The sequence below is a fragment of the Gymnoscopelus microlampas genome (assembly GCF_963454915.1).
Source record: "Gymnoscopelus microlampas genome assembly, chromosome: 10".
NCBI classification, from domain to species: Eukaryota; Metazoa; Chordata; class Actinopteri; order Myctophiformes; family Myctophidae; genus Gymnoscopelus; species Gymnoscopelus microlampas.
Window position 1 is genome coordinate 41767460 of NC_139947.1, and position 24374 is coordinate 41791833.

Sequence of the window (24374 nt, forward strand, 5' to 3'; positions counted from 1 at the left end):
ATTTGAAAATAGCCGATCTACAAGCTCACAACGCGTCGCGACGCGTTGTGAGCTTGTAGATCGGCTATTTTCAAATAGCTGATGTGTATGTTAAAGTGCTCATGGAGCCCATAGTCGCTTCTTTTGGGCTGGTTTTCCTAGACCTGGTTGCTTGTTTCTCTCACAGAATCTGGCAACGCTGTCTACGATGGTCCGCCTGCAGGCGTGGCGGGCTGCTTTTTCCCTCTCGTCCCGGGAAATGGCGACATCGTGTGGCAGCTTTAAAAAAAAAAAAGGTATGTGGAGTGCGTGTGTAATCCAATAATAGATTTAGTGGAAAGATGAAGCAAAATGCAGTGGTTGTAAAGTAACTAAGTACATTTACTCAAGTACAATGTTGAGGTATGTTTTACTTTATTGGAGTATTTCCATTTTCAGTACTTCTACTGTTCTACTCCACTACATCTCAGAGGCAAATATTATGCTTTAACTCCACTGCAATTATTTGAAAACTTTAGTTACTAGTTACTCTGTATTAAAAAAAAACATACCTTAACCATGTTGGCTATTTGAAAATAGACTATCTACAAACTCGAGCTACGAGCTTATAGATCTTTTATACATTTGAAAACTTGTGAAATGGGACATCCTGCATAATGATGAGTAATTTTTACTTTTGGTACTTTAAGTATATTTTGATGCCAATATATTCTTTTGTACTTTTACTGAAGTAAATTCTGAATACCAGACTTTTACTTGTAACAGAGTATTTCTACATTGCGGTATTGATACTTTTACTCAAGTAAGACATGTGAGTACTTCTTCCACAACTGGAGGCAATGCTTAATTAATCATATTGTTTTGTTGGCAAAAAAGTGACTCATCCACAAACCTGATTTGACCCAATTCAAAGATATTATCTCCATTTAAAAAGATGTATATATATCGAATTATCCTCCCACACAGTAGGGGCAGCATTGTGCATTTGGAGCAGCTATGTTTGGAATAAACCAAATAACATTGGAATTGGAGAAAGGAACCATTATGCCTCTCATGGTGTTGCCATGTCCGCTTGTTATAAGCGACTTTGGGCTTCTGTTTCTGTAAAGTTGCTTGTGAATATTGGTGCCATAGACTGTGATTGGTACTTGTTTCTAAAAGTGTAGTTACTTATTTGCTTGTTTATTTTTTAAGCGACTTTGGATACTTATAAAAGTGCTATATAAGCGCTATATAATTATTATTATTATTTGGGCTCGTAAATAAAATAAAATAAATAAAGTGTATATATATATATATATATATATATATATATATATATATATATATATATATATATATATATATATATATATATATATAATGTAAACCAGTGGTTCTCAAATATTTTCATATCAAGGACCCCCAAATTAATATGTATTTGTCCCCTAACCCCCATCTGAAAATGTTTTGTGCCAGGGACTCCCATACGAAATTTGAGTTGTTAGAATGTTTCAAAAATAGCTCATGTGGCTTCTTTTGGGCTTGTTTCCACAGGCCTGGTTGCTTATTTCTCTCATACAATCTGGCAACCCTGGCCTCCCACCGCCGCCCGGCGTTTCTTTCCACAGCCGCAGAAGGTCGAGTTGTTACAGCCTTGACAAACACTCAAGACGTAATGCTGCAAATGTCGTACATTCGACCTAATCTTTGCGTGTTTTACAGCCATGGAATGAAATAAGGGGCCTCGACAAATTAGTAGGACGGCGGCCCGATAGGTCGCGTGTATTGGAACTTGTTGTTCTTCTGGAATCTAACGTTAGCAGCTAGATGTAGCACTGGAGCTCTGGCGCCAGGGTCACCGCGTTACGTTGGACTGACTGTCATCTGTTACTGTATGTCATCGAGTTTACTAGTGTGTGTCACCTAGGTTAACGAAATGTGTTAATGTTGATCACCTAGTTGAACTGAAACTGCTACTGTGTGTCACTTTAGTTTAACATAAACTGTTACTGTGTGTGTGTGCGTGTATCACCCTAGTAAGTTTATTTAACTTTAGCTGTTACTGTATGTCACCTCCTAGTTGAACTTAAACTGTCATGTAATGCCTGTCTATTTCAATTTGATCTGTTACTGAATGTCACCTAGTTTAACTTGATCTGTGACATTATGTCATCTAGTCTATTACTGTATGCCATCTAGTTTAACCTAAAACTGTTACTGTGTGTCACATAGTTTAACTTACAGCTGTTACCGTATGTCATTGTCACCCAGTTGAATTTAAACTACCATTGTATGCAACCTAGTTTAACTGACTCTGTTATTGTATGTCAGCTAGTTTAACTTCAACGGTTGCTGTATGTCACAACTGTTACTGTGTGTCAATTAGTTAAAATCACATTTTGTTTCACAGACCCAGTATCCCACAACCTGGTCCTGGACCAGACTGGTTTCTCTGCTGAAGACCTGAACCTGTGGTTGTTTTGATGGCAGTCTCGACCAGTGCCAGGCGGTTACCTATGGGTGTGAGAACATTCAGTGAGTTTCTGGAGATTGCCACAGTGGGCTCCCCTCGATGCTGTCGACCAGTGTGTACCAGAGAACGCATGAGACAAAACATCAGGTGAGATCCACATGCTGCCACTGGAACAGTTTTTTAACAAATCTTCCCAGTGAAATATTCAATTGTGACTGCAACGGTAGATGCTGGTCTTCTTGGTAACGCCAACCTCCAGGAGGTCCCCAAGACCAAGTGCCATACCTGGGGCGATGGGGCTTTTTCTTATGGAATGCACCCCTCAATACCACAGAGAAGCCCCCATCCGCCAATCCTCTCAAAACCCACCTCTTCAATATGGCTTTCCCCAGCTAACTGCACCCCCCCTGTTTTACTGTTCCACTGTTTTTCCTAATAAAGTTGATCTCCCCCCCCCATGTAAAGCGTCTTTGGGTACTTAGAAAATCTCTGTATACATTTGAGATATTATTATTATTATTACAGAACCACCCCACTTAATAGATTTGACTGGCTGTAATTATCTTGATTATTTTGTTAATTACACGGTCTCCAGTTGAACTGCAAAGGAATTGTAGGCAGCCCTGCTTCTTATATATTCTAGACGTGTTGGGCAGCAATTAGAAACTCTTTTAAGTGGTGGAAGTACTAGTAGCATATGAGAGGGTGTCACATTACATGCCATTCATGCAGTATGCTGGCCACTACTCAGAAAATACCAGCATGCTCTGAAACACAGCAGGGGCCTTCTGTTCCCTGCTGGACCTGTATGTTATCTATGCCTTTGACTGAGGTAAAGGGAGCTAGAATGTAATGGGTTGTTTTTTGTCATGGGGGATATGGTGGGTGGTACTGGTTCCAGAAAATGGTTTATTTGACTTTTCCTGTTCACTTTTAGACACTTGTCATCATGCGGCATTCTGATGACCAGAACTCCCAGAGTGCTTTGCCTTCAGGACTGGGACAAGATGACAGCTGCTCCTCAAAGCAGAAGCTTCATGGGCTTCACCAACAAAAGGAAGGAGTATTCGGAGCGTAGGATACTTGGGTAATTCATCACAGTACAGGTCAAATAACAGATGTTATTCTTGCAATTACAATTAGAATGTACAGAGTCTTACTGTTCTGCATCACTCTATATTGACTGTCATAGGTACTCCATGCTGGAGATGTATGATGTGGTGAACAATGTGGATGATTACAAGCACTTTGTGCCATGGTGCAAGAAGTCTCAGACCATCATGAAAAGAACAGGCCACTCCAAAGCACAACTTGAAGTGGGCTTCCCACCAGTGGTAGAAAGATACACATCTATGATCACTAGTGTCCGACCCCATCTAGTCAAAGTAAGTGCCATTGTTAGTATCAGTGAAGTTGACTATCCCGTGAACGAATATCTCATGTGTTGTGTTCCGTAAAACAGTCGTAATGCAGAGTTTCTCATTAACATAATGCAGTAAGAGTTTGTGGTTTTGGTGTATTCAGGCAGTTTGTACCGATGGAAAACTCTTCAATCATCTGGAGACGATATGGCGCTTCAGCCCTGGCATTCCTGGCTATCCGCGCACTTGCACTGTGGACTTTTCTGTGAGTAGGCTAGATTCATTGTCTGTTGTTGCTTTAAGTATCTCTTTGTCTGTTATTTGTCCTCGGTTTACAAAAGTATTATTTAAGCTATATACTCCCTTCTGTCATTTTATACTAAATATTGATTCTCTTTGATTAATTCTGTCCTATCTTAAACAGATCTCCTTCGAGTTCCGCTCCTTGATCCACTCCCAGTTAGCCACTGTGTTCTTTGACGAGGTAGTAAAGACAAATGTCGCTGCCTTCCATAAACGAGCCGGCAAGCTTTACGGCCCAGAGACTCGTATCCCACGGGAGCTGATGTTTCATGAGGTGCACCAGACGTGAGGCTTGCCACCGCATGTCCTCCTCTAGCCTTACATCATACCGACCGTTATCCCCCTCGTACACATTTGTCTGCATGACTCCGCTCAGACAGTCCCTCCTCGCATTCACCTCCACCATCACCACCTGGATGCCACAGAACTTCATCAAAACGAAGACGCACAGTGGGACCACCCAAACGTGAGCATTATGTGGAGGATAACTACAGTATGGTTACACTTATTTTTGCATCTACCTATATATCACGCAACATCACACAACATAGCAAATTGTTGATACTCCCCTTCTATTCAGTCTGTATAGTTTCCATCTACCTCCACTCCAGGGACCTTCTTTGGAAGAGGAACCTTGTGTTGCTGCTTGCTCATTTGCAGTTGAAGCTTTGTTTATGTTAAACATACGGCATCATACAACATCACAATACCAATGGCAGTGAGTTATCTATTGTCAATCTGATGAATGGACAGTACAGTGTAGTGTACAGTAGTAGTGTACAAGATTGACTTTGACAATAGGCATGGTGACCCTTTTTAAAGCTTTGTGCTGATAGGGATGGGTGTTTGGCCGTTGACTAGGTTCAAGGTTTTATTATTCAACATGCCATTGTAAGGGATTTACATGCCAATCGCTTATTATAACATATTCTTATCGGTTTAGGTTGTCAACTCTGATTTTCTGTTTTGGTTCAGTACTGGCCGTCACTTATAATAACCATTAGAAAAGAATATGTCTGACTTTATTTTATTTTTATTAAGTGGTAGTTTTAATATATTGTCTCATTACCACTGGAATCAATGCAAACTGGTAAACAAAAAAAACATTTTATCCATGTATCCATCCATTCAACTTATGCAGCATTGGTGCTGGGATTAAATTACTTTATTTTGGTTTATACATATTAAATGTGCCAAAAAGGACAGTTCTTCTTCCATCCCACCCACCGTGTGTTGTGAGAATATTATTCAAGTGTTGATTTTTGCAGAGGGAAAGAGGTCATTTTCAATTTAATGGGTTGCAATTGTGCTTCAATTGACCTAAAAGTAAGCTTTAATTTGACCGCATTAGGCTGTGAAGACGAGCTTTGGATATTGAGACTTGGTCTGATTGCAGTAATGTCTTATTTTACAGCCCAGCACAATTATCTATCGTTGAAACTATAATCTAGTGTAACAATCGTCACTGGAATTATTTTCAAACAATTGTAAACCACCTGGTATGTAATGGACAGAGTGGTGGAGTATTTCTAAAATAAAATGGGACTTCTTACCAGTGATGGCTGGTTACCTGTTTATGTAGATAAACTTACTTAACCACTTTGTAAACTGGACCTGAGTTGGCCCTGTTCTTGGACCGCTTTTATCCCTCTAGTCTAGTCCAAATGGTCGATCTACAAGCTCGCAATGAGTTGCATCGTGACATGTTGTGAGCTTGTAGATCTGTCGATTGTTGGCTAATGTTCCCCCCAGAATAGGGATCTGGGGTTCAAGTGGTTAAAATTGTTGTAGATAATTTCTCATTCTCTGGAAAAGGTCAATAGTCTTTCTACATGATGCTGTATAAATTGGCGACAGTTATTCAAATTAATGTAAATGCATCACCATGTTCTAGTAATCAGTTGGTTCCTGTACTGTATTCTGAATCTGTACTGTAGTAGAGATTCTGAAAGGAACCTTCCCAATGCTGTTTTATGTAAGCAGGCGTGCATTTGTGTCAAGAACACAAGCAGAAAGTATTAACGTTACAGTAATAAAGGTGCATGAAACCCTAGTCCAATTTTGTAGTTTGTGCCTACAGGTTAAACATTACAAAAGGATGAATGTGGCAGGTTTGTAAGCAATGCTGCTGCTGCAGCTAATGACATTAAGGAGGGGTGTGTTGGATATTTGTCTGCCGATGTGCAAGCATGGACAGTAGTCAACGGTATTGTCAATGCTTACACATTGGTACACGTACAGTATATCTAACACACCCATGACCCATTATTAATTTAATTAGCTGCAGCTGCCGTGCTTACGTCACAGTGTAGGTCAGTCTTAGGCCACCTGCCATGTTTATACCCCTTTGTAGTTTTTAAGGGAATCAGAAACGAAAGCTATGAAATAAGACTAGGTTTTCCTTCCCCTTTAGCCATACTTTCTATCATGTACACTGCCAGTAAATGGTTGGTATACATTATGGGCTGTAAAATAAAACATTAACAATACCCCAAAGGGTTTTTTGCTTCATTATGTTTTTGAATTGTTATATGTAACTTGATTAATTTATGAAGCATGAATGTAATTGAGTAGAGGTGAACATATTTATTTTAAAGGTGCTGTAAATGATTTGGTTAAAACAGTTGTTAAAAAGTTAAAGCTCTATTGTATATTCTCCTGATAGTAATCAATGATAAAGAGTCTCCAGCTCTAGTAACAGGAAAATACATTTCGTCAGGAGAGAGAACCCCACAAAGATCACTCATCTGCTTGTGGTTAGTTTTCCAATTTCACTTGTTTCTCATGTAGCCTCCACGAGTTCTCTGTTCTGATTGGATGAAATTGGTATCCCTACCTGAAAAAGTATTTTCTGTAAAGTGCTGGAGACTGGATAAATAGAGCTATTTCTCATTTGTTCTAACAAAAAATCACACCACCATGGTATTGTTAGTGTGACTGCTTCCTAATGGGATGTACATTTCTTTAACTACAAAAGGGAGTGATTGATTGTATTTGACATTTCTGATGACCTATGGTAAAGGGCAATGGAAGAGGTCATTTTAACTATAGGTCTTCCTCATAATAGCAGATTCATTGTATGACAGCTCATGTTCTGTATGTTCAAGGCTATGAGCAAGGAGGCTACACAAATGAAGGGGCAGTGTATTTAAACAATGCATGTACAATATTGTGTATTAAAATATGGGAGTGGCACTTTCTGTGAATCTCAATCCGAGTGAAATATTGATAAGATTTACTCAAAGGCTTATATGCTGTTATTTGAATTGAATATATTGGTTTTTAAGTCATATATAATACAATATAATGTTGAAGCCTGTTCTACAATATAAAAGCATATGATTGACAAACGTGTTGTTCATTTTGGCAATAATGCTTGGATTGTGGTAGGTGTTTTTTGATATGCCAAAAAGTAAATCCAAGGCAAACACATAAACTTCTTCATACATTATATATCATTAGAAACATGCATGAGAAATTCTAATCTGAAGGTTGTAAGTACAAGAAATAATGTAATCACTTCATAATACATTTGATTCAGATCATTTAAATAAACATGTAAAATGGATTGGATTACTTCTGTGCACATTTGCAAGATATTTGAGTGCATCAGTAATGTAAAATGCCCAGCATGACTAGTAAAATTGTAAATTGTGTACGGACCCAATTTGGAAGAATTTGGTCTGTACTACTTATTGAAGGAACACTGTCATTATAAGCACATTGTTTTTGTCTGCAATATCATGCGTGCAGCAATTGCATCAATGGGAGACACTTGTGTCTTGTGGGTTGTGTGAATCTACTCCCAGTGTAGTGACAGACTGGGAGATGCACCCCTTTCCAAGGGCAGCCGAAGCACAAGAAACCAGAGTGGGGTAATGGTATGTGGGCCAGATATTAATAACAATCACATGGGACAGGCGGGTACTTGGGCCATCTTCCCATTTGATCATGCCAATGGCCATAACATTCAAGTCTCCACTCTTTTTAGTTTGTGGTAAGTTTAATATCAACGTAACATGTAAACACCACAATGTACAGTAACAGGTGAAATTGTGAAAGTAGTCACCATCTCAGACTAGTACTAAAATGGTACTGGTGACAGAACTCCATTGTGACTAGTGCACCCCAGAGCCTTCTATTAGAGAGTTGCGCCAATGAGGAGTCAGAAACAGCGTCGGTCACGTGGTTCATGTAGCTGGAAATAGTGACAAGGAGCCGTAGACTTCAATGCATTCCATGAACTTCCGGTTTAGGGATTTGTCACTATTCGCCAATGTATGTGTATGTAGAAGACCTGGCCCGAAGAGGTGAACGGAGTTGGCGTAACTCTAATAGATGGCACTGGTGCACCCTACTAAACTGTTCAAATCTGTGTGCTCAAACAAATGGCATGTTGGATTCCCTCAATAGGGTTCACAGCCAGTTGAGTATGAGCTCATGTAACAGGTCATGCGTCTTGAGGTTGTAACTTTACCCAAAGTCAAATTTGTACTTCGTCATGCGACTGCGTCACTCGCCGAAAATAACTGATTTTCAAGGGTAGAACGTGCAGCACTGCACTGCTTTTTTCCACTTCACAGTATTTACAACCAACATATATATGTTGGGCTTAAAAATCGAACAGACCAAATGACAACTATGTCTTTGCTGCGTGTAGGTGTGTTGCATAGGTATCGGACATGCATGACATTTTAGAACCACCAGTTAAGAGCTGCTCTACACATTGTCGACTTTTCTATACCTTGAAGAAAATGAGACAATAAGTGTTAATAAAAACTTTTATTTTTCCTTGTTTAAGTTTTCCTGTATTTCCTCTGCCAAGCACTTCTTGCCCATTTGACCCATCCAGCCCCATTCCCAATGTTTTTTTTTTCCTTCTGATGAATCCATCTGCAACAAATTCCCTCAGCTATCATGTACAGTACAACCTTTATTCTCCTCTATGATCAAAATAACTAGATATTCTAAAGCCCAACCACATGGAACAGTAACAGAATAATATAAACACAGACCCAATAAAGCTGCTAGGGGTAAGGAAGCAAGGCATGGTGATGCAAAAGATTTACCAACTAACATGGAAAAGAAATTTGAGTTGCAGCAGGATGAAAGGTCCAGCTTAAACTACACAAAATGGAGTGTGGACAAAGCAGGGAGCTACAGCATGGGTGAAGCGGCTACAGACGTAGGGCTTAATTCATACTTGGTTGCACGCAGGCGTCTCCTACTGAAAATAGCTGATCTACAAGTTCACAACACGTTAAAACACGTGAGCTTGTACATCTGCCATTTCCGGTGCTTGACACCCGCAAGCAACCAAGGATAATGCAGGCTTAAGAGCAAGCTTGAAACATTCAAATTAAACACCTGCAATAAACAGCACCAGCTAAGGCCAGAGAGCTAGGCAAGAAATCACTATATATACAAGATAGCTGCAATATAGGTTTGTTCATCGTTTCCAAAACAGCAGAAAAAGTTAACATGTCCCAGTGATAACTGAGGCTGGACATAACACAGATGGTTTAACCTAGGTAATTATTGTGGTTGGTTATACAAGCAACTTGTTTGAGTAGCGCTCATACATTCAAGCTATACATATATATATACCTATGTACACAAAGTATAAATAAAACCACAAAATGAGTTCCCACCAAAGACTACAGTATAGGTTTATACATATTTAAACACCCAAACCCTGCATAAAAATCACACTAAATCAACCTGGGTCTACTACAGATACGAATTAGTATTAGGGAATCCAATCTAGCAAGTGCTCATTTTGGAGTAGTAGTTGACTGAAGCGCTTTCGTCTGGGGATTAAATAACCACACACCAAAATAAGACGGGACCTCAACAAATAAGATGGGCTCCGGCTGCCCACTTTTATTCAAGCTTGCTCTTAAGCCTTCACTGTTAGCAAATTATATCATCCTTCAATCCCTCTAACATTCTGTTGCTGTACAGTTATGCTTATTCTGATGGCTTTTTGGAGCACCCATTGAGGTCAAGACCCACTGAAGATTTGAAAAGGTAAATTGAGAAAAGTAGGGGAAATCGTTTCTATTTTTAAAGGAAAGTCATTTTGATCATAGAGGTGATTGGTCATGAAAAATAATTATACAGTAAAGTTGGAGAGAAGGGGGAGATCAAAGATTTAAAGGGGCAGTATCTTTTAACTTATTTTCATTATCCTGAATGTGTAAATTGTTAAGTGGGGGGGACCTAAAATGGAGTGTTCATACTGGGAGTGATACACTGGGTGGGACAATGTCTGGGGAAATTGCATAGAAGAACCTATGTTATTATCAGTTTTACATGAAAAAAATAAAGTGATTTTTTTGGGGGAATATTCTACAAGACAGAAAAACCACAGTATGAGCCAAAAGCAGCAACAGTCGAGTCAGATGATTAGTAACTTGTTCTGTAGCTTTTAACTTGATGATACAATTGAAGTGTCATTCACCCCCCCAAATTCCCTTTGAATGCCATTGCCGCCTCCAATTTGTATTTTCCATCCAGTGCCCAAAGAGAAGACACTACACTGAACATCAGGAACAAATCTTAATAATAATTTCTGACCTTTTCATAGTACATTGAGTGAGCCTAAGCCTATTAGGGGAAAAGTGTGTATGGCCTTTTCGCTTTCATCATCCATAGTTGGAGGCATGGTGTGAAAACTTTTCTATGTGAAACCAACACACTTTAACACTACCAGCGTGAATATTTGAAAGGCCCTTTTTAAATTGAGATTAAAAGCGTACTGTCTCTTTGAATCCCATTTCCCTGGGGTTGGGAAGGACAGGGGTCATCTTTTGTCTGATGTGTGTGATACTTCTTCCTTATCTCCCTTTACACTAACCCCCCACACCCATCAACCTGTTCTTCAGCCTGACTTAGCCCCCACCAAACCCATCAATCCATCAGTGCTCATGGACTTGGGGCGCTCCAAGGGGAATCCCAGGGCTCTGCTCCACACCAACTGGGCGAGCACACCCAGGGCTCGGGAGACGCCAAACAACACAGTGTAGTAATTCATCTCAGTCATTCCATAGTACTGCATAGACAGGGACAGAGAGATGGCAGGTCAGGATGAGAAGAAAATCATTTTCCTAAAAAGTATAAAAATGTAGACTACGATAGCTAGCTTGTTTAACCCATTAAGAACGCATCTGTATGATTTTTAAGTTTTCTTTGGCTATTAAATATATATTAAATAAATAGCAGATATAGCTTATAGCGTGGCACAGCTTGTAGATCTGCCATTTTTTTAAATGGCGAAAATGTGTGCAAATCTTTGAATATATATATTTTTAAAGCGAACATTTGTAACTGAAATCTTTGCTTCTGGGGGTCCATGGAACAAAATATTTTGAGATGGGGGGTCCGCGGCCAAATACATATCATTTTGGGGGTCCTGGACATGAAAAGGTTTGAGCACCACTGATATAGAAACATAAGTATTTTATAGAATCAGAACCTCAGGCCTTAATGGGTTAAATGATCCTGAAGTCTCACCACCACCCGTTTTCTTACCTGCAGCAGCACTCCGCTGTGGGCATCCACGTTGGGCCAAGGGTTCTTTGCCTTGCCTTGCTCCAGCAGGACATTGGGAACAATCTTATAGAGCTGAGCCACCATCTTGAACATGGGGTCGTTGGGCAGGTGCTTCAGGGCAAACTCCCGCTGACAGGTGTAACGTGGGTCAGTCTTCCTCAGGACAGCATGGCCATAGCCTGGCACAACCTGCGTCAGATAGATGGGGGGCAAATTGAGCACAAACCGTATGGCTGTGATGACAGAAGAGCAGGGTATTCTACATAAACCAAGACAGGGTAGCAGAGATGTCCTGTCATGAGACTTAAGGTCAATTTATGCTTTATGAACGACAAGTGTCAAATGACGAGTCACACTACATGTCTCACGCTGTTCCCCAAATATGTAAATACAAAATGGCCTTCATTTTTCCAGAGGTACACAAAACCCTCTGAGGTGGTTCTCCATACACATTTTTTTCATTTTGACGTCACTTTCATCGTGACACTTCTCGTGCAAAGCATAAATTGTCCGTACGCTGAAATTCTATTACGGGTAGGCTGTAATGTTTCATAGTGGAATCTTATACTAGGTGCCACTTTACCCTGCCAGACTTGAGTGTGTTCCAGATGTAATCCCTCATCCTCTCATCAGACACTTCTCCACCAAGCTCCTTCTGCAGAGCTGTCAGCCACACCAGCACCTCCTGCAGGATGTAGAAGGGATTCCACATCAGAGCAAAGTTTAGACATTGAAACCAAATACAATATTATCATCCTCAACCACCACTGTCACATTACATCCCTTATGTTTGGCCTGTTTTTCAGTTTAGTACAAACCTGATTGGCAAGGCCATGCAGAGGACCGGCCAGGCCATTCATAGCTGCACTGAAGGACAGGTAGGGGTCAGACAGGGCACTGCCCACCAGGTGGCTTGTGTGGGCACTGACATTGCCTCCCTCATGGTCACTGAGACAGGGGAGAGAGGTTGGTTAAGGCAACGCAAATCTCTTAACAGATTGTTATAAATCTGTTTTCAGAGCATTAAAAATGTGTCACAAAGTTACAAAGGGCACGCACATCCTGTCCTGTTAGGCTGGGTGCTGGATCAAAACTATAACATTAAACAACATTAAAATCTGCACACCTTCCTGTGCGGATTAGATTGTTTTCAGAGAAACCAGTGAACTTTATTATAGTATCGCATTCATAATATGGACACTAGAGGGCAGTGTTACCCATTACACTATGACTCATTGATGTGGGGCAGGGTGGGGGCTGGGCTTGCAGCCAAGCGCTGCTGCCTCCTGGCAAGCCTGTGTCTGAAGGGTGCATTGTTGGATTTGTTCACTGATTCAGAAAGTGTCAAGTAGTACTAATGTCGCCTTACACCCTAGAGTATCATTCAATATGCTGTTACAGCTGTAATCTCTTCCTATTTGCAGTGAAACCACTCGGGTGGAAATGTGTTTCCGTCAAAGTTCACGTAAGTTCATAACATAACAAGCAAGCAAGCTTGATGCGGGAACACAGAAAATTGTCCTGCTGTATACTGTCTGATGCTGTGGTGGAGTAGATGAGATGAGGGGCTGAGATGAGCTTCTGTCTGAATACACTGTAGGTTCCTGAAGCAAATGTCCCACCAGCTGTGCCGTGTTTTCCCTATATGCTTTTAACAGCTGGATGCCACCGCTCCAGATTTGTGAGCGCCGCCGCTTAACTATTATGAAGATTATTATTAGTATACGAGTTGTGAGCAAGATTCAGCTCCGCTGTTACAACTTCATCCAAGGGGAAACACTGTGTGCCTCTGAATTTCACTGGCTTCAAAGCCCCATCAGGCTGTAGATACATTATTTAAGATCTATCTCAAACTGTGGAAACCGTGCCATAGTATAACAGAATAGTGATAATGTAGTGGTGAAGGACATTATTTTCTCTTGAAGGGACAATACTGCCAATATCCCACGTGTCCAGCTGCCTGAAAAACCTGTAATTCAACATTCTCCAGTTTCCCTACCCCAAGCCCACCAAATGTCGCAAACAGAGTGGCTGATTTCTCAAGCAGACCAAACGTCACTGGCCTTGTTCCGTAACACATGGAGCTGGTTAGAACGGGTTCATTTGAGTGTATTGCAAGCTATTCAATGTCGCTTGTTGGCTTGCTCGAACTGAGGTACTGCATGTTAGGAATGGGTGTCATACCTGTGGATAGTGAGGTAGAGTCTCATGAGCTCAGTGAACTGGGCATCGGTGTAGCCCAGCATGTTGGTGAAATTGTGGGACCAGTCCAGGTTGGAGTCAATGGCTCCAATGCTGCTGCCTTCACGGTACAGGTTGCGGTAGATCTTGGCGGCGACGCAGGGCAACTTGGCAATCAAATCCATGGAATCTTCATAGACAAACTAGGTGAACCAGGAGGTTGATTAATAAAGATGGAAAATGGGGTGTGACCAGCAAGAAGGAACAAATACAGACTGAATCATTACAAAGGAATGTATTAAGTATACAAGATGGAATAGGTTCTGTACCTCCCAGTACTTTGCCTTGTTGACACCCTCGGAATAGGCCCGGGCAAAGCTGCTCTCGCTGTTCAGAGCTGTGCAAGCGGCACTGAACTGAGACATGGGGTGCAGGTTTGTGGGGAAGTTATCCAGCATGGTGACAACATGAGAGGGGAGAGCTGCTCTCTTGGCCCATTCTTTTGACACCCAGTTCACCTAAAGCACAGACAAGACACATACCAGGTCAGCTGGTGGAATTTCCCTGATTTAACCCACCATTTATAGTGCTACAGCTCTTTCCATGACCATTGATGCCTTCTCACCTGCTCCTCGGTGGGCACCTGCCCTGTGACAAGCAGCCAGAAGAGGCCCTCAGGCAGTGGCTCCTGACCTCCTGGGCCTTTGGGCAACAGTTCTTGACATTCTGGAATGCTGTAGCCCCGGAAACGGATTCCCTGTACACCAATGAGAACAGAGGAAGAGCACATGGATCTTAGCTCTGGCAATGAAATGTGGTCATTTCATGTGGCAGTATACCAGCAAGACATGTGACGAATGAGGCCACTGACACTAAAAGCGGTTATTCTTCAACCTCTAAGAACGGAATGCAATCTAGAAAATCAATCCAAAAGTAATTTAGCTAAGTGCCTATACAGTCTGATTATCTGCCAGGGGTGAGGAGTGTTCAAAAAAAATAATATTTGCGACTGAAAACACAGCACGTGTTCTTTTTCCTGTTAGGTTTCAGTATTGGTATACACACCTCATCAGGATCCAGCACTGAAGTCTCATACACCAGACCCTTCATTCCCCTCATCCCACCATAGACCTACAAGATAAAACATACAAAAATTATAATCCATCTAGGCTGCGGTAGAATCAACTATTAAATAGTCATTGATTTATGGTTACACAACATCACTTGTCAGGCGTGTTGATCAATTTGAATAACAATTAGGTTCCTTACACACCGGGGGCGTTTATTTTGTGTGATTAATTCATATTAATAAAGTATGTATGAAAGAGGCCTCACCAAATAAATAGTTTGATGTGAAATATTCAGACATAATTTCAGATTGTTTATTCGTCATGCTCCATACCAAGCATACCCAGTACCCACATGCTTAACTGCATTGTGTGCAGTGACACCAAATGACTCAAAGATAATTGCATTCTGTACTGTAGGTCCACTAAAACAACCACGTGGACAGAAGAGGCTACGGCCATAAAGTTTACCCAAAACAATTCCAGAGTTGTAGTGGAAAAAGGATCAGCTGACACTGTGTGTGTTCTAGTTTGGGAGCTAAAAACACCTCAATTAGCCAGTCACACTCAACATTGCAATGTCATATTGTGACTCCAGGAAAGGTCTGAGGAGTGAAACCTGACACGGTAAATGGTATGACAGTCCAAGATGGGTGTGTAGACAGATATTAGTCTACACTACCTCACAATACCCGGTTTCTCATCAAACATCTGTGAGAATTTTGCTAGACCTTCAAACTAGAAGCCTCTAAAATGAAAGTTGTTCCAAAACATCCCTCAACAGGAAAAACATTTCTGATTTTAACAAACACCAAATTGAGTTAAGGAGTTACCATGTCAACAGTAATCTGTCCGATGTTGGTTTTGCCATACTGCTGTTTGAAGTTCTTGATCCTGGTCTGTTCTTTGGGGATAAGGTCTGACAGAACATCCTTCAGATTCTGGACAAATACAGAAATTTAGACATTTGTTATACCCATTTATTACCTTATTTTACACACATTTAAATAAATACGCTTTATATAAATATCTGGCTTGAGATTTACTTGCTTTTTTTAACTTTTACACATTAAGCACAAACAAAAGACTGAAGAACTTGATGTTCTTTGACTTTGATGTAGACTCACAGTACTTGATGCGCTGGCATGTCTGGCAGCAACAAGGACACCAGAGGCATTCTAAAGGAAAGACAAAACAAGTTTTTGGTAAGACAGGGACAGAACAAAGAGCACAGTTGTAATTCTAGGCCAATAGCCTACAGTGAAAAGAACATCTCTAAACCACCTTGGATTGTCAGAGTCACAACATCCTTATAGCCTTCATTCAGAGATGCTCCATCATAAGCACATCATGGTAAATATTATTCCAGATATAATGAGCTATAGTGTTCACCTTAACCCATTAAGACTTGAGGCCAATTCAACAAATGCCTTCCAAATCAGTGGTTCTCAATTTCTTTCGTCTCAAGGACCCCCAAAATGATATACATTTAGCTGCGGACCCCCCCCCCCCCATCTGAAAATGTTTGTGCCAGAGACCCCGCCAGAAGAGAAGATTTGTTTGTCAAAATCATTCAAACACTTTCAAGATGTTTCAAAAATGTTCAAAAATAGCAACACGCTGTGAGCTTGGATATCTGCTATTTTTGAGAACCACTGTTCTAAATCCTAAGAGTTTTCTGAAAAACGTATGTTGCTATAGGTCAAATCTAAAATGACACAGATGCTTTCCTGGTTTTAATGGGTTAAGTCTGGATTAAGCGGCACGTTTATTTTGAAAAGGAAAGTATACAGTCAATACAGGTCTGATGCCATATGCAACAAATGGACGGTGCAAAGGAGGGCAAGTAAACAAGATAGTAGAGTATCGAATATGCAACAAATCATTCTTTTCCTGATACAGCTCTTAAAATTTACTTTAGGGACTTCTTAGGGTATTGACTCTACAAGATCAAAAGAGTTAAATGAGGATGCTGGCCTTTATCGACTCCATACTATTTTCAGTTGCAGTTTAGCAGCTGTCTAGTAGCTCATTCCACTCCATCCTTTGTGATACAGGATCCCACAGGGGTTCAATTGTAGACATGGTGATTGTCAGGCCACTAGAGTAAGCCAAATTTACTCATGTTAGCAGAATCATTTCTTGGACAAACACTAGATTATGGGGCAATGATCGTGCTGAACAATATACGTGATCCATAGTTACACTGCTGCCAAAAGAAAGATAGAACTGCACATTATTAGCTGTAATCCATTGGTGTCCACTTTCATCAAACTACCAGAAAGGTCTAACAGGGCTGTAGTCATTAATTCAAACAACTGATCTGCAAATTATTAGTATGCCCTGTTCAAAAGCACTTTAGTCATTCATGTTCACACAACAGACTACATGACTTTTGGTTTTAGCCTTTATTTACATATCCTAAGAAAATCAAAGCGCATGCACACGACCAGTCATCAAGTATGACACTGGGAGTGTCATACTGACCTGTGTGGTGTTAAGATAAGATAAACCTTTCTTGGAGGGAAATTAAGGTGTCATAGCAGCAACCATAGATATACAAACGTAGATACCTCATTGGCCACTGCGGTTCATTAGAGCGATGCATCATCGCAGCCGCCATATTTTGTGGGGAGAGCCGTGCCTCCTAATGCAGTCTGATTTTTTTGTTTGTTAGAAATGTCAGACATGTAGTTATGATATAGGATGTGGTTAAATAAATACATTTTCATACCAAACACCTCATGTTACAAAGATAGTAACAATATGTTACAAAACAGGGGGGGGGGGGGGGGGGAGTTTTAGTCCCAGGTACTTTTATCCAACTCAGGCATAATTCTTGCATTGGAGTTAAGTTTCCCCACATAATACGGGGGTGGTGTTGACGTGCGGCCCCACTGGTCAATGAGGCATCTACCTATTTACGTTTGTGGCAGCAACAGCAGTGAGAATGAATGAGAGGTAAAGGCCTCTACACACCAAGCCTTTTCTAGGCAATCAGGCCGTCAATTAGCATCCATGCCAAAAAAAGAGTGAGGCAGAGAGTGAGTGAGAGACACGGAGGGACAGCGAGAGTCACCGAAACACCAGCATTTCACACAAACAATAATTCTATGGAACACAGCACTCTCAAACTGGCCAGAGTCTGTCACGAAAGCTACCACCATGTTTTGTTAACTTCGTCACTTCTGCAGTTTAATGTCAAAGTCAAAATGTTTCAGGGGTGTGTTAAACAATTCAAAGAGCTAAATTCATTACAGAGTCAGTCACTGTTTTGCAAGGTGTTATGGTAGCTTTTGATGTTACTTTAAGTAAGTTAAACAGATCAGGAAGATGCAGGACTGCAATGTCAGGAATCAAACGTCATACTTTATTTTAGATCTCATCACAGCAGAGAGAGCTTCCCCCAGCACCCCCGCAGCACCAATCTCACCCACATATGTATACAGGCAGGAGCAGTACACAGAGGCAACATGGTAACTCCTCACATGGGCATATTGTATAGCTCACCCCAATAGTTACTTACAGCATACCCTTATTAGCACTTTAGGGGAACAGGTGTGAAACAACTTGTTGGCAAGGAACTGACACAGAAAAAGGTTCTCTGAGAATCAGCTGTTGTTCACCTGTTTGAGAGAGTTGTATGCTTAAGAGCATGGCATGTCTTTGTCACACCAAGTCAGAATTGTAAGTACATTAAATGAATCAATACCACAATGATTGTTATATGAATTTTGTCCACCACAAAGGGTAATGGAATGGATATGTTAGGTGCTCCGATCAACTGGCCACCTATTTAAATCGACTTATTTTAATTCCAAATGACACGGTCGGTGATCAGTAATTTACCCGATCCCCCAAAAATATCTTTAATGACCAAGCAGCACTGGTTAAGTAGTCAGACGTACTTTGCGACATGCCCAGATAGCCCCCCCCCCCCCTACACACACGTGCAGTTTTAATAAGGAAATATTAAAGTGAAAAATTGGAATTTGGCCGATCGTGAGGAAAAACATTGGTGATCGGACCAAAAACGAATCGGAACACCCCTAATAATTTAACATTATTCATTCATGTATTATGTACAGTTCGAACTGAGCTTAATGTGCATGGTACGCACATATATGTTAAGACTTGTGTAATTTGGATCATTTTGTCATATTTTTTAATATAATGGTGTTAATCAATCATGGGCTTGCGCCAAACTGCAACTTTCTCTCAACAGCAATATTGTAATTTGATTGTAGTGTAGTATCTCATATGCCGGAGGGACAGCTGAGAGACGGTTGTCAGCTGTAGTATGTGTCTGTACAGTGTCTTCGAAGCATCTGGTTTACAACATTTTGACAACATGTATTATGCAGCCAAGTGTTGGGTTGTCACTGTTCTTTGATAGTGGAATTAAAAAACTTTTGTTACAACACTGGTCTCTACCGTCTTGATGCACATCCGTTGTCAACCTCTATGTCCTTCGTTCTCACTGACATATGACAGCTCAGACTGAGTTGAATGTGTAGGAAAATGCACTTTAATTGTTAATAACGTATAACTGATCTGCAGCAACTCAGGGATATGTATGAACTGAACTGTATTACTTGTGCATGATTGAATGTTCTTGAGTTTCATGGGATTACAGTCTCAAGCTGAGGAGGTGTTTGTTCACTTAAGTCTCTTCTTAAACTAAGGCATGTCCCGATTTGTTTCTAAATTTATTGGTGTTAATCAATAACGGGCTTTGTTAGTTTATTTAATATTTTCAAAGATACACAAGGATTAAGTAGAATGTGAGGGAGAATGCCCCAAAACTCTCCAGGCCATGGCTTGAGAAGTGGCATTCTCCGAACTTCACCAAACTATGACGGCATCTCTCAACAGCAAAATTGTAATTGGCTAGTAGTGTCGATCTCAAACACCAGATAAGACAGCTTGCGCCGGTTTGGCTTGTTCCACTCCATAGCTTGGTGGAACGTATATCCCATGACCTGGCATGAACTAGTGCTGTGTGAATATTAAGTCACAAATATTTGATGGTTTAATAAACCTTCAGGAATTGTGGTTCTTGGCCCACTGTCAGTGACGTAGCGTGCACTATAACTTATTTAAAGAGTCGGTATAGTATCGGTCCAGTAGTTTGAGAGCTTAGCTGTGGACAGCAACACACACAAACACACATCCCCGATCGCAACACTCTCCCCCTCCTAGCGGAGATAATAATTAGACAATTACTGTAGATAGTAGATACCATCTGACAAAATATAATTATGACACTAAGAATCTCAATGAATACCAAAGGTATTTAAAAAACACATAAAATCATTTCCTTATACCAAACACCATCATCAATTGTGATTAATAATCGTGATTAATACATTCAGCAAAATAATCAGAATTATCAAAATCGTGCAGCCCTACTCTCACAGCTAAATAAGGTTGGAATCGTGGTGAAAAGTCATGAGGGAATCATGAAATTACTCACCCTGAGATTCCTAGTTAGACACCCTTTAGGACAGAAAGAGCAGCGAAATTCAGAAACTGCAGTCCTTAAATTTGACATGGTCTCTGACATAAAGATTGTATAATGTGTACCAAGCATTACCTACATTACCTACACAATTAACTGAACAACAACCCTAACCCCAAGCTTAAGTGAAAACCCAACATATCTCATTCTACACTGATTGAGGTGATTATCTAGTGAATTTAATAAAGAATACAACTTTCAAAGGGAAAGTCCAGTTCAAGGAGTGAGCAGGCGTTCTCCATTTGTTTTTTTTTATTCAGTGGATGGATTTAACTGACTAAATGCAAGCCTTCAAATTTGTCAAGCCACAGCACAAGGCCAAAAATATGGATGAGGGTCTTTATACCTGGACTGAAAAGCTTTACTGTCCACTTAGCCTAAATAACAAGTACAAACATGTTTCGGATACAAAATTAATTGATTGTTTACATCCTTTTTTTATGAATGCAACACTGCATGAATAACCACAATTGAATACCATCAATTTCTTCCCAACAATTACTAGCATTTCCCCAAAATAACACTGACTTGAAATGTAATCATAGGTGGTGCCTGGTGACTACATGCTGCTTGTGAGTGTGAGGACCCAAGTCTGGTCTTGCCTTACACGTCTCCTTCTCTCTGCCCTTGGTTTCCTGTCTCTCTACACTCTCCTGACAGAAAAATGTATTTTTTTTGTTACCTAAAACAAAATCAGCATCATAGGCTTGACTCTTTAAATAAGTTATAGACAAATGTATCCGTTTATAAATGTCATATCCATATGGCTGATGTCACAGACAACGCCAAAACTGCTGGTGGTGATAAAAATAGACTACAGTCCTACTGTAGCTCAAATTGTACTGCGATCAAAGTTTCAAGCCCAAGTTTCAGAATACTGTGTGCACTGTTGACACATGCACACAGTACAGAAAGACAGTTTGACATGTAGTAATCTAGATGTTTGTCCAATTGACAATTGGGCAAAAAAATAAACATACCGTACTGTAATCTGTAACCAGCTATTAACCCAAATGACTCAGTATATGATTTAGTCAAATTCAGAGGTAAGAAGATTAAAAGGGCTGTCTAGTATACAGCGAATGAGGTTGGCATCTGCTACAAAAGAACTTTACTGTCATCCAGGAATTATGTCAAAAGCTAAATGGGAGGAACCTGCGATTGAGCCTACTGCTGCCAGTCCACTGAAACAGGATTCCCCTGTCAAACTAGAGACACTGTCAATGAACGGAGGAGTGGCTTCTGGGCCAAGGAAGACATTTGGCTTTCCTCCCACTAAGTGCAGACTGCAGATCACATTTGACAAGTGGTGTTGAGTAGATTATGCTCTTGGTAGTTCACGACAGAAACAAAGCCATGATTTCACTTCATCGTAGTTACAGATTGTCTACACAGCTGAAAGAGATTATGTAATACTGATTATAAATATAGAGCACGAGTAACCGGTCACTCCTGACCACCTGTGGGATGGGACCGGGGTAAGGGTGAGATTACACCACTCCCAGAAGTGCAAAGGCCTCACCATAAACCCCATTTTATACATTAAGAAAAATAAACTGCACATGATACAACATAGAATTTAGGCTAAATCTATATTGAAAATAGACTTGGCAGTTGGAGCAGTGCTCTCTGGTAGTGACAAAACACAGTATGTCTGTACGGGGAAAGAAATAACCGTCAATAAAGACCCTAGGCCAAGTGTTCTGTAGGTGGGGGCACTAAAATGAGCTCAACTTTTCCAAAAGAAAATGATTAAAAAGGTAACCAAGGAAAGGGAAAGGAAGGGGTGTGAACATCACAAATACTTCATCACTTTACATTCTTCTCAAGATGAAAATATGTGAATCACTGCATCACGTGATTTTGTTGTTGCAATACTTCATCTTAGGCATTCAACTCATGTCATGATATTTACCAAATATTAGTTGGCAACAAAGAGAATGGATTTGGTCACTATGGGCTGTTGGTAATGAACACAACAAATAATAATCCTGCAAATAAGGCTTCTGAACAGATTACAGTCAATAGGCGGGGAAAGGTTCAAACGAATAAGCGTTACAGACAGTGGCACTGATATGGTGAAGTATGTACACACAAGAGTTCAGAGAAGCAAAGTGTTGAGTCACTGATGCTGACAGGGTGAACTACATACAGTAAAGTCCTAGTCTGGTGAGAGGCACAAGTTGACTCCAGGGTCAGTGTTGTGAGTGTGAGTTTAAGGCAGTCTTGGGTCACTGGAGTATGACATTGAGTTGCATGCATTCAGGCCAAGAAAGATCAAACTCACTACTATCACTCAGTATTACTCAAGTTGAAGTAGGAGCCAAACAGGTCAATAGGTACTTAATGAGCCTTTAAATTATGATCATTATACATTTGGCAAAATGTTATGGGAACATTTGCATTTGGTCTGTAATGGGTGACATGAACCCAGCCTTGCAAAAGTAATAAAGAAAAAAGAAGATTGGTTCTATAGATTGACTATATTAACAGGTCATAAACGACTTATTGTACATTATCTCTGGATTATCATCACATTAACATAATGATAGATAACGTTATCACCATCAATTTTCACGTGAAGGTCAAGGCAGAGGGAGAGAGAGGGTAGCAGCAGGTAACGTTATTGTTTGACAGGAAGAGCAGTATTTATATGGCACTGGATGTAGCCTAAGCATTGCATAACAATACAACACCACAGGAGGACATTCAACGTAGTAACGTTTAGTTATAGACCAGTGACATGAACTCAACCAGGCTATGACAATGCCAGCCAGGCTAACAAATACCAAACGAGTGTAAGACAACGGTATTACAGCCGTACAACTCCATCGCCTTTAACAAAAAAATAAACACAACAAATACAAGGTAATTTTGTCTATAAACTGCACTGGATGTTGTAGTTTTAAAAGCTAATCCCTTTAATCGGGGGCGTATATGCTGACACACAATGTGCTTGACAGCGCTAACATTAGCTAGCATACGAGCTAACGTTCGTCACTCAGCCCCGAAAATAGCCTGATCTACAAGCTCACGGAGAGTCGCGGAAGCGACGCTCCGTGAGCTTGCAGATCGGCTGTTTTCGGCACGCGACGCCGCCGTACGACGAAACACCGGGGAGGGCTTGAATTAGCCCGGCTAAGCTATTACAGCTAACTTCCACGGCCGACAGAGGTTGGCAAATAAAGTGACATCGAAGTTCTCTTACCTTTGAATTAAGGAGCTTCGGCGCTAGCCGGCTGAGAGACAGAAAGGACATGGTGTGTGTGGTCAAGGTGTCGGTTCCTCTGCTGGATAAATGAAGTCAGAGAGCCAGTGCCAGTGCGCCGCGGAGCTGCTTGAAGGTGCCCTCGCCTCCAGAAAGCAGAAGGTTGAAGAGAGGGATCCGGGCCCGCAAGTAGCGCCGTTGTTGATTGGACGACGCCGGCGTTGCGTGGTCACCGCGTAAGGGAACTTTGATTGGCCGGCTGATTATGGGGAGAATGTTGATTGGAGGTCAGCTAACTGTAGTACAGCGTTATTTCTGACTGGAGATCAGAGCAGGCCCGGATGGCTGGCGTAGCAGCCTGACAGCGAGTCGCGGGTTCGAATCCCGATACCGACGACCTTTGCTGTGTGTCACTCTCACTCTCCATCTCTCTCTCCTCATTTCCTGTCAGTCTATACTATCAGTAAAAAAAAAGAGTAGGCCTACTGTACGTTCAAGGGCGAGTGTGTAAACGTTTGTATCACAACACACAAGACTAATACAATAGTAATGGGTTGTCTTGTAGGCCTTGTATAGCAATGGCTATTTCTGTGTACTAATGCAAAAGTGTTTCTCTATACTATCTATCTATACTAAACTGTGACATGTACAGTGCAGACAGTAGCATACTGTACAGAACAATAGGCTACAATACCCCCTGTGCTGTGTGTATTGTAGTATTGTGTGTGTGTGTGTGTGTGTGTGT

General features: G+C 40.9%; 2 protein-coding genes across 3 annotated transcripts; one reads left to right on the forward strand and one right to left on the reverse strand.

The window, feature by feature from the left end:
• Nucleotides 1-1566: 1566 nt before the first annotated feature.
• coq10a (coenzyme Q10A) lies at nt 1567-7293 on the forward strand. Of its 2 annotated transcripts, none has more exons than XM_084068056.1 (6): nt 1567-1853; nt 2372-2581; nt 3372-3521; nt 3627-3819; nt 3959-4060; nt 4220-7293. In XM_084068056.1, the coding sequence occupies exons 2-6, from the start codon at nt 2445-2447 to the stop codon at nt 4385-4387; spliced, it is 750 nt and encodes a 249-aa protein (XP_083924182.1). In that variant the 5' UTR covers nt 1567-1853; nt 2372-2444; the 3' UTR covers nt 4388-7293. The 2 variants fall into 2 exon arrangements, with proteins under 2 accessions (XP_083924182.1, XP_083924183.1); XM_084068057.1 differs by having other exon boundaries at nt 1587-1633.
• Nucleotides 7294-8865: 1572 nt separating this feature from the next.
• Nucleotides 8866-23798, reverse strand: cs (citrate synthase). Its single transcript, XM_084070254.1, has 11 exons — nt 23630-23798; nt 16028-16078; nt 15734-15841; nt 14899-14964; nt 14459-14590; nt 14163-14351; nt 13837-14036; nt 12471-12600; nt 12236-12337; nt 11632-11841; nt 8866-11152 (listed from the first exon to the last, which is right to left on the reverse strand). Exons 1-11 carry the CDS (start codon nt 23678-23680, stop codon nt 10982-10984), a joined length of 1410 nt encoding a protein of 469 aa, XP_083926380.1. The 5' UTR covers nt 23681-23798; the 3' UTR covers nt 8866-10981.
• Nucleotides 23799-24374: the final 576 nt, after the last annotated feature.